Source organism: Pristiophorus japonicus, chromosome 19, assembly GCF_044704955.1.
Source record: "Pristiophorus japonicus isolate sPriJap1 chromosome 19, sPriJap1.hap1, whole genome shotgun sequence".
Classification (NCBI taxonomy): Eukaryota; Metazoa; Chordata; class Chondrichthyes; family Pristiophoridae; genus Pristiophorus; species Pristiophorus japonicus.
Window position 1 is genome coordinate 94,335,844 of NC_091995.1, and position 11,610 is coordinate 94,347,453.

Below are 11,610 nucleotides of genomic sequence, written 5' to 3' on the forward strand. Positions count from 1 at the left end.
GTAATACATACCCCCCCCACTGTAACACCCCGCCCCACACACACATCACCCCCACACATCCCCACCCCCCCACTGTAACACACCCCCCCCCCACTGTAACACCCCCCCCCACTGTAACACACACCCCTCCCCCACTGTAACACCCCCCCACACACATCCCCCCCACCACACACATCCCCCCCACACATCCCTACCCCCCTCTGTAACACCCCCCCCACACACATCCCCCCCTCCACTGTAACACCCCCCCACACACATCCCCCCCTCCACTGTAACACCCCCCCCACACACATCCCCGCCCCCACACATCCCCACCCCCCCCGCTGTAACACACCACCCCCCCACACACATCCCCCCCCCCACTGTAACACCCCCCCACACACATCCCCCCCGCACATCCCCACCCCCCCACTGTAACCCCCCCCCCACTGCAACACATCCCCACCCCCCCGCTGTAACACACCACCCCCCACTGTAACCCCCCCCCACTGTAACACCCCCCCCCCCACACACATCCCCCCCACACACATCCCCACCCTCCCACTGTAACACAGCCCCCACACCCCCACTGTAACACACACCCCCACCCAACCCCCACTGTAACAACCCCCCCTCACACATCCCCCCTCCCCACTGTAACACACACACCCCCCCACTGTAACCCCCTCCCCCCCCCCACTGTAACACACACACCCACCCCACTGTAACCCCCTCCCTCCCCCCCACTGTTACACACCACCCCCCCCCCACACTGTAACACCCTCCCCACATACACCACCACTGTGACACCCCCCCCCCCACACACACATCCCTCCCCACACATCCCCACCCCCCCACTGTAACACACCCCCCCCCACTGTAACACCCCACCCACTGTAACACCCCTCCCCCCCCACTGTAACACCCCCCCCCCCACACACATCCCCCCACACATCCCCACCGGCCCACTGTAACACACACCCCCCCCCCACTGTAACACCCCCCCCTCCACTGTAACACACACCCCCCCCCACTGTAACACCCCCCCCTCCACTGTAACACATACCCCCCCCCCACTGTAACACCCCCCCCACACACCCACCCCACCGCACATCCCCACCCCCCCCACTGTAACCCCCCCCCACTGTAACACATACCCCCCCCCCACTGTAACACCCCCCCCCCACACACATCCCCCCCCACACATCCCCACCCCCCCCACTGTAACACACAGCCCCCCCACTGAAACACCCCCCCCACTGTAACACCCTCCCCCCCACACACACATCCCCCCCCCCCCACACATCCCCACCCCCCCACTGTAACACATACCCCCCCCCCACTGTAACAACCCCCCCCCACTGTAACACCCCCCCCCCACTGTATCACCTGGGTCATCCTACTTGATTTAATAAAATATCTGCGAACGACATGCATGTGTACTGCATCTCACCCCGGGGAACAGCTTCCCTTCACAGCCTCATCTTTTTAAAAGCTGTTGACGGACAACAACAACTTGTATTTATATAGCGCCTTTAACGCAGTGAAATGTCCCAAGGCGCTTCACAGGAGTTTTGTGAGATTAAAAATTTGACATCGATCCGCAAGTAGAAATTAGGGCAGGAAAGAGGTGGGTTTTAAGGAGCGTCTTGAAGGAGGGGAGAGAGGTAGAGAGACGGAGAGGTTTAGGGAGGGAGTTCCAGAGCTTGGGGCTCAGGCAACAGAAGGCACGGCCACCGATGGTGGAGCCATTATAATCAGGGGATGGTCAGGAGCGCAGAGATCTCGGGGGGGGGGGGGGGGGGGTTGGAGGAAGTTATAGAGATAGGGAGGGGCGAGGTCCATGGAGGGATTTGAAAAGAAGGATGAGCAGTTTGAAGGCGAGGCGGTGCTTAACCAGGAGCCGATGTGGGTCAGTCTAGACATGGAGTGCTGTGCACTGGGCTGCTTGGGTCTGACTGTGCTCCAACCATGTGTTTGTGTTCCTGTCTGGACTGGGAGGGGTTGGAGGGTTGTGAAGCTATCTGGGCTGACGCCTGTTGCTCGGAGACGATGGAGTGCTTGGGGACAACGTTAAGATCTTGAGGGTGAGCGCACCAACCAACATCTTTCAGACGGCCCACCATCTAAAGTAACATCATCCGCTTAACGATGACCAGATCATGACCAATCAAAGCAAGATTAGCCAGCTGAGGGACTGCGTCCCTGGCTAATGCAATGAGCAAAGCTCATTCTACACAAGTGACACCACAAAGGAGAGAGTCAGGAACGAGGGGCGTTGTAAGGACGCTTAAAGACTATTGCAATCTATCAACACAACCTACTCTACACATCATCATAGGCGGTCCCTCGAAGCGAGGATGACTTGCTTCCACTAAAAAGGGATGAGTTAACAGGTGTTTCAATGGAGGACCTAATATTCCAGATCCCGAGCTACATCCTGAAGGGTGGAAGATGCCTGTGGGTGGATTTTTTTAACGTGGGGTGACCGTTGCACACCAGCCACCACACGGGCTTGACAGAGCGAGGTCTTGGTCCAGCGGCAAGGGTTGACCAGGACGACTGGAGACCAGCTCTGCTGCACGGACCTAGTGCGCTCACATATCGCACAGTGTGGGCTGGGCCCGTGCTGCCCCTGGGCCCTGAACTCGCGCCTCTCTTGGGCCCCCATCACGTCGCTCCACGCTCCCTTTAGGTGTCAGCCGGGGCTCGGTGGGTCGCGCTCTCTCTCGCCTGGGAGTCAGAAGGTCGCGGGTTCGAGTCCCACTCCAGAGACTCGAGCCCTGTGATCCAGTACTGACAGAACGTCTATAACTTTTTCCAGTTCTGACCAAGGCTCATCGACCTGAAACGTTAACTCTGTTTCTCTCTCCACAGATGCTGCCTGACCCGCTGAGCGTTTCCAGCATTTTCTGTTTTTATTCCAGTGCTGAGGGAGTGTGCACTGTCGGAGGTGCCGTCTTTCAGATAAGACGTTAAACTGAGGTCCTAGCTGTCCTGCTTATCTGCTCATTATCACATTGCTGTGTGTGTGGGAGCTTGCTGTATGCAAATTGGCTGCCGCGTTTCCCACATTACAACAATGACTACACTCCAAAAGTACTTCATTGGCTGTAAAGCGCTTTGGGACATCCTGAGGTCATGAAAGATGCTATATAAATGCAAGTCTTTCTTTTCTACTCGTTTGTTTGACCTTGATGTCTTCTTATGGGCCTTCTTACAGATTTAAAGTGAGTGGTAGAAGGATTAGAGGAGAGTTAAGGAGAACGCTGCTCACCCAGAGGGCGGTGGGGGTCTGGAACTCACTGCCTGAAAGGGTGGTAGAGGCAGAAACTCTCACCCCATTTAAAAAGTACTTGGATGTGCACCTGAAGTGCCGTAACCTGCAGGGCTACGGACCGAGAGCTGGAAAGTGGAATTGGGCCGGATACTCTTTGTCGGCCGGTGCGGACACGATGGGCTGAAATAGCCTCCTTGCGTGCTGTAAATTTCTATGATTCTATGAGGACAAATTGGACCAGGTTGCTTGGGCTTCCCGGGGACAATTAGGCGAGACATGGTGTAGGGTGGGTATGAAGCTGTATATAGGGTATGTGCCCTCATTCAGACCCTCAGTCTTGTCAGCGAGGGAGGGATCGGTGTGGTCACTGTTCTGAATCGCGTTTCCACTACAAGAACCAAACTAAGGTTGTGTCACGGACACATTCACAAACTCGCTGTGCACTGTGGCAATGCTGGCCGTGAAAGGCTCGAAATAAAATGAAAATCTTCCCTTTCTTTCACTCCTACCCCAGGCTACTACAATCCATTCTTAGCGCTATTAATACTATAATCACTCGCAGGTCCACCTCTGGCATTGCTCATGGTGAAGCTCCCATCCCAGGTCAATCTGGTGAGGGAACTTTGCAGAGTATAATGTGCTGGGCAGTTTCAGGCTGTCACTCAGTAAGAGTAACTGGTGTGCATCTGAACACTCAGGTTACCCCACCCCCCCCTCCCCTCTCAGCCAACACAGTGTCACGTTATGTGACCTATTTGGGCCCCGTTCCCATTTTTGCTACCTTGTTACTACCTCACCAACAAATGTTATCTCTCTATCCCCCCAAAGAAATATATTAATATAACTGGCGTCAATCTGGAAGATTGCAGCTGTCTATCATAGAATCAGAGAAATTTACAGGAGGTCATTTCGGCCCATCGTGTCCACGCCGGCCGACAGAGAGCTACCCAGCCTAATCCCACTTTCCAGCTCTCGGTCCGTAGCCCTGTAGGTTACGGCACTTCAGGTGCACATCCAGGTACTGTTTAAATGTGGTGAGGGTTTCTGCCTCTACCACCCTTTCAGGCAGTGAGTTCCAGACCCCCACCACCCTCTGGGTGAAGACGTTTCCCCTCAAATCCCCTCTAAACCTCCCCCCAATTACTTTAAATCTCTACCGCCTGGTTGTTGACCCCTCTGCAAAGGGAAATAGGTCTTTCCTATCCGCTCTATCCAGGCCCCTCATAATTTTTTTTAAAGGAGGGAGAGATAAAAGGGTCTACCTTAAATGCAATTAAACTTGTTAAAACCACCTTTGAGCCCAATACAGAAATATTTAAGAGTTTGCAATTCGACACGACATCTATTTTTCAAAATGCTAGATTAACTAACAGTGGCAGTCAGAGCCGATTAGCATCACAGGCCAGATTTACATTTTAACCATATTAAATAAAAAAAGCAGTTTGGGGATTTAGGTAAATAGTGGGGGGTGGGGAGGGGAGATTAAAAATGAAAAGCACTGGCGTTATTGCACAAAATGCAATGGAAATTACAAGAGAACATAACGATGCAACTCTCTCCACCCCCACTCATCCCACTCTCTGCTGGATGTACATGTTGTGTTTTTACATCAGCGTTCCGAAAATAGCCCATTGCGACATATATCCCGCTCCCCATCCGCCCGGCGAGCTTGCCCTGCGCCGCAAATCCCATCATTCAATTACACTTGGAAGTTGCCTTGTGTCTTGCACGTTGCTAAATATTCGTTGTGTGTATGGGAGGGTTATTGTGTGCGTGTCTGTGTGTGTGTGTGCAACTGCAACATTGCATTGACTCAAATAGCCCCTTTAAAAAAAGGCTGTGTTGGCAAAGAGGATTTAAGTGGGGCAGTCAGGAGGCTGGGGAGAGGACATACATAGAACAGAAGCCTCTGGTGGGGGGAGGAGACGGGAGAAGGATGCAAAGACTCGAAGCGATTCTGCAAACTCGATGTTCTGTCTCTCTTTCTGTCTCACCTCTTGGTTGAATTCTAGCAGTGCATTTCGTACTACCTCTTGGTCCTCGCTTTGCAGGATATCCAGCAGTAGGTCCAGCTCCATAGTTGCCTTTCTTCACTTAAGAACCCTCGCCCTTCTCCCCCCTTTCTGACTTTGCTTGGGATTGAGAGGGTTTAGATGGGAACCTGCCTCCTGTAGCTTTGCAGCTCCCGTTTTCTCTCTCTGTGTGTCTGTGTGACATGCAGTGACATCAGAGCAAGGGGAGGGAAGAACCCGTCTTATCCCTGAAGCAGCAACCCTTTCAGCACCGCAGCCCTGCTCTCTGGGCCACTGAGCAGCCCTTAACCCTGTGAGCACCACACCGTGCCAACTGGGGATGGGAGGTTGCAATTGATCTGGGGCGATTTCCAAAACCGTGCAATATTCCTGGTGTTACAAATTGGGATTTTTCTGTAAAATTCTGTAAGTTTTTGTTCGGGACTGTGTAGCAATTTCACCCCCCCCCCCCCCCCCCCACAACATAGAATCAGAGAAATTTACAGCGCGGAAGGAGGTCATTTCGGCCCATCATGTCCGCGCCGGCCGACAAAGAGCTACCCAGCCTAATCCCACTTTCCAGCTCTCGGTCCGTAGCCCTGCAGGTTACGGCACTTCAGGTGCACATCCAGGTACTTTTTAAATGTGATGAGGGTTTCTGCCTCTACCACCCTTTCGGGCAGGGAGTTCCAGACCCCCACCACCCTCTGGGTGAAGACAGTTCCTCTCAAATCCCCTCTAACCCTCCTACTAATTACTTTAAATCTATGCCCCCTGGTTGTTGACTCCTCTGCTAAGGGAAATAGGTCCTTCCTATCCATTCTATCCAGGCCCCTCATAATTTTACACACCTCAATAAGGTCTTCCCTCAGCCTCCTCTGTGCCAAAGAAAACAACTGCAGTCTATCCCATCTTTCCTCATAGCTAAAATTCTCCAGTCCAGGCAACATCCTCGTAAATCTCCTCTGTACCCTCTCTAATACAATCACATCCTTCCTTTACATTACCGTGCACACACTCTCCCACACACACACTCACACATTCACTCCCATACACTCTCCCACACACTCTCACACTCTGTCACACTTTGCCGCACACACACACACTCACTGACACACTCGCTCACACACACACTCACATATTCACTCCCACACACTCTCCCAAACTCTCACACTCACACATTCACTCTCACATAATCACTCCCACACACTCTCCCGCATTCTCACACACAAACATACACACACACTCACATACACTCCCACACACACTCTCACACACTCACTGACACACTTGCTCACACTCTCCCACACTCTCTCACACACTCACACATTCATTCTCACACACACTCTCTCACACACACTCTCTCACACAGTCTCCCACATGTGCTGTGGATCACTGCCTCACAGCCATGTCAACTCACTTTTGTATCTGTGTGTGTGTGTGTGTGTGTGTGTGTGTGTGTGTGCGTGTGTGTGTGCATGTCGGCATCAAAGACAACATCAAAATGAAATTCCTCTCGGTATCATACTGGGTTTTATTCAGCTGTCGCTAAAAACCCGCCAAAATTGTGCAAACTCTCATAATCCACAGGAAACGATAGAGAAAAAAACACATGCAATAAATAAATAAATACACACTCTAACCATTAATGATGTAGGTGACAGGGCAAGGACATGTTACAGAGGCCATGACAGAAAATACATACATGCACCACCAGGTGGCGCTATCAAGGACACTGTTGCGGCAATTAAAGGGGCATAATTTAAAGGGAAAGGCCACAGTTTATAGGTTGTTGATGTACTCATTGCAGGATTAACAATGGATTGGGGGTGTTGGGGGATGTGTGTGGGGTGGTGGGGGGATGATTCTCTTTATGCTTGAAATATAATAAAATTGGAAATAATTAAATTCAATTCAGAATTGTTTGGCATCCACTTAAAATAAGATGGAGTGGGAAGGGGGGAGAGGGGGGGGGAAGGAGATTGGAACATGTTTTAAAGTGTTTTTGTGAGTTGTCCCTCAGGCAGAGCAGAAAGGAGGAGACTGAAGACTTCCAGGAGTTTGATCAAAAGTCCCTGTGGCTTTCCTTCCATCAAGGCACAGAATACGAGAGGGTTGATATACACTCGCAGGTCCGCTGCAGTCGGAGGTCCCATGCCTTCACGTCATTCCAGGTCCATATTTGTGTTGCAAAGGTTCCAGACTTTATTGGGGGAGGGGGGAGAACGAAGGATAGAACCCGGGGTAAGGCGTTGTCCCTCTCTGGGGCCAGTTACATCTTCTCACTCTCTTCCACCGGACCACCATCAGCTCTCCTGTGCTTCTGGAAAAAAAATGATCAAAACGATGTTATAAATTGATATTATGGATATTAAGGGAATCTAGGGCTATGAGGATCGGGCGGGAAAGTGGAGTTGAGGTCGAAGATCAGCCATGATCTTATTGAATGGCGGAGCAGGCTCGAGGGGCCGAATGGCCGACTCCTGTTCCTAATTCTTATGCTCTTAAACCAATAAGTAGGAACATTTGGAGCAGGAGGGAGGCCATTTGGCCCCTCGAATCGATCAAGGCTGATCTGTACCGTAAATTTCATTTTACCCACCGTGGGTCAACATTCCTCGATACCCTTACCCAACAAAAACCTCACGATCTCAGTCTTGAAAGCTCCAATTGACCCCCCCACCCCCACCCCTCCATCTCCTCCTCCCCCTCCCAAAAACCACAGCCTATTGGGGGCGTGAGTTCCAGATTACTACCAGCCTCTCATGTCACATCACACTTGGACCAGGTGGCTTCTGTTTTTAAGCTCAGGCTCCCTTGTTCTGGATTCCCGTACCAGAGGCACGAGATGAGGTGCTCCGTGTCAATGATATTGAGCAGGGAACTCCACTGCCGAGACCACCCCCTGATCCCATCCGTCCTGGGCATTTGCACAAACAGGCCCAAGCTGTAGGTATCAGCGAGTTATTCAACATGTAGCTAGGCCCAGCCCTGCCCGCCGTTTCCCAGCAGTGACCATGCGGGAACCTTGGCTGAACTTCCCCTCCCCCTCCCTCCCCATTCCAGTGCTTTAAGGCCAATTGTCGCGCCCTTTTATTGCCACCCAGGCTGAGGTTGGGTAACTCGACAGCGGGAACAACATCCCTGCACTTCTTTGAAATAATGCCCTGGGATCTTTAACATCCACCCGAGAGGGCACTCGGGGCCTCGGTTTATCATCTCATCCGAAAGATGGCACCTCCGACAGTGCGGCGCTCCCTCAGTACTGGCCCTCCGACAGTGCGGCGCTCCCTCAGTACTGCCCCTCCGACAGTGCGGCGCTCCCTCAGTACTGCCCCTCCGACAGTGCGGCGCTCCCTCAGTACTGCCCCTCCGACAGTGCGGCGCTCCCTCAGTACTGCCCCTCCGACAGTGCGGCGCTCCCTCAGTACTGCCCCTCCGACAGTGTGGCGCTCCCTCAGTACTGCACTGACGGAGCTGCCGTCTTTCGTGATGAGACGTTAAAACAAGGCCCCGTTTGCCCTCTCAGGTGAACATTAAAGATCCCGAGGTGGAAATTCACTCCCTCAGTGCTGCACTGAGATTGTCGATCTGGATTTCGGCTCGAGTCCCTGGAGTGGGCATTTAACCCACGACCTTCTGACTCAGAGGCGAGTGAAAGTGCTGCCTACTGAGTTACAGCTGACACCAAAGCTTGTTACGACCTGGATCAAGACTGCCCAACTCATTTCACATAGGACCCAGATAGAGGAGACCTTTGACCCCCTCTGTATAATGTATTTGCTTCACGGGTTCTTTGCTTAAGAATTCATAGCAACACTTTGCTATTAAGAACTAGTTGGTTTATTAGCAAAAGGTTTAACAATCACACTACACATTACCCGTTCATCCACCAGGCTCACAACCACCTGCCCCATCGTGGATCCCCCGAACCCAACTGGCTGGGGTTTTATTGAGTCTTGTGAACATCACGTGACTGGCTGAGCCACCCCCAACTCAACAGCTCTACCGATTGGTGAGCATACTCACCGGTGCATACATTACCCCCTCAGTCTGGGCTGGCTTTGAACCCAGGTTGGAGAAGTGTCTGGCCAGTGTCTAGCTGATCGCACTGCCCAGTCTCCTCCCTCTCTTTCAGTTTACAAAATCAAATCTTTATCACAACGTCTAAAAGACATGCTGGACGTACCTGACTATTGCAAGTCCAACGTGCCCAGGAAGGCCTGTAACTGGAGGCTTGTTACTAACTGGCGGATCATCGCACAGGTGTGGCGATCCATCGGAGCCGTCATTGGCCAATGGGAATCGTCGGAGAAAATACTGAAAACAAGAGAAAGATAAAGAATCAGCCCAGCCAGATTGGATTGGGCGGGAATAAAGACCCAAGGTATAATGGACATAGGAACAGGAGGAGGCCATTCAGCTCCTCCAGCCTGTTCCGCCATTCAATTAGATCGTGGCTGATCTGTATCTTAACTCCATCGACCCGCCTTGGTTCCGTACCCCAAAACACCCTTACCCCAACTAAAATATATCAATTTCAGTGTTGAAATTCTCAATTGACTCCCCCCCAGCCGCCACAGCATTTAGGGGCAGAGAGTTCCAGATTCCCACTGCCCTTTGTGTGAAGAAGTGCTTCCTGACATCACCCCTGAACGGCCGGGCTCTGATGAAATAATGTGTTTTCTGATTGACAAACCAGCTCCCTCCTGAAGCCTCCATCCTCTCTCTCCAACTCAAATATTCTTCTTTCGATTTTATCGATAGTGCTGTGGCCGGTGTGGGGAAGAGCAAAACCAGGGGCCGTCAATATAAGATCGTTGCCAAGAAATCCAATGGGGGAATTCAGGATAAACATCTTTACCCAGAGAGGGGAACTCGTCGCCACAGGGAGGGGTTGAGGCAAATAGTATCGATGCATTTGAGGAGGAAGCGAGGTAAACACACGAGGGAGAAGGGAATAGAGGGTTACGCTGACAGGGTGAGATGAGGAAAGACGGGAGGGGGCTCGAGGGGACAGCATGGACTGGATGGGCCGAATGGCCTGTTACTGTGCTGTACACACTATGTAATCATCCCTTCATTCCACAGGGTGTTTCACACGTCAATCTCGACATTTGGTCTCCTAACTTGAGGAAGGACATACTTGCTGTTGAGGGATTGCAGCGAAGTTTCACCAGATTGATTCCCGGGATGGTGGGACTGACCTATCAAGAAAGACTGAATCAACTGGGCTTGTATTCACTGGAGTTCAGAAGAGTGAGAGGGGACCTCATAGAAACGTTTAAAATTCTGACGGGTTTGGACAGGTTGGATGCAGGAAGAATGTTCCCAATGTTGGGGAAGTCCAGAACCAGGGGTCACAGTCTAAGGATCAGGGGTAAGCCATTTAGGACCGAGATAAGGAGAAACTTCTTCACCCAGAGAGTGGTGAACCTGTGGAATTCTCTACCACAGGAAGTAGTTGAGGCCAATTCACTAAATATATTCAAAAGGGAGTTAGATGAAGTCCTTACTACTCGGGGGATCAAGGGGTATGGCGTGAAAGCAGGAAGTGGGTACTGAAGTTTCATGTTCAGCCATGAACTCGTTGAATGGCGGTGCAGGCTAGAAGGGCTGAATGGCCTGCTCCTGCACCTATTTTCTATGTTTCTATGTTTCTATTACCTCATCCCTCAACTTTCTGATTAAACTCTTTCCCCTCCCTTGCTCTGGTGGTCTCCTGCACTGTGAACCTTGACCCTTCACCTCGGTTTCTCAATGGCGCTGATTGTGCTAAAAAAAAATGGCTGTGGGGGTTCCATGGTGTCTGGTTAAGCCAGGTCTGCTTTGACTGCTGGCTGACTTGAACAGTATGTGGCACCACTTGACTCTGGTTGAAATCCCGACTTAACCGTCCTCACACCTTCAAGTGCCCAGCTGCTAAGCAACCGGTGTGGTCTCCTGGGAACGGGATGGGGAGGGGGGAGGAGGGGGGGGAGGGATGTGGGGGGGGGGGGGGTGGTGGGAGGGGCAGGGAGGATTGAGAAAAGAAATAACTTGCATTTATATTAGTGCTTTGCTACCAACAAATTACTTTCAAACGGCAATTACTGAGGCCATTGTGGCCAGATGTGGCTGCCAATCTGCCCACAGTAGGATCCCGCAAAAAAAAACATGTTTGAGATGAGACGGCCAGTTCATCTGTTTTTGGTGGTGTTGGTTGAGGGATAAATATTGGCCCCAAGACACTGGGGTGAATTCCCTCCCCCCCCCCCGCTGTTGTTCTTCTAAATAGTGGCCATGGGATCTTTTCCGTTCACCTGAGAGGGGTGATGAGTGAACGGGACTTGGTGCGAG

The 11,610-nt window shown here is 51.9% G+C and overlaps 1 protein-coding gene across 2 annotated transcripts in view; it reads right to left on the reverse strand.

Annotated features, from left to right (window-relative positions):
• The window catches only part of LOC139230066 (chaperone Ric-8A-like), a 60,930-nt gene extending 55,476 nt beyond the window's left edge, over positions 1-5,454 (reverse strand). For both annotated transcript variants that reach the window (XM_070861855.1, XM_070861853.1), the window contains exon 1: positions 5,254-5,454. In XM_070861855.1, coding sequence (XP_070717956.1) covers positions 5,254-5,337 — 84 coding nt within the window. In that variant the 5' untranslated portion in view covers positions 5,338-5,454. The remainder of the gene's footprint in view (positions 1-5,253) is intronic.
• Positions 5,455-11,610: the final 6,156 nt, after the last annotated feature.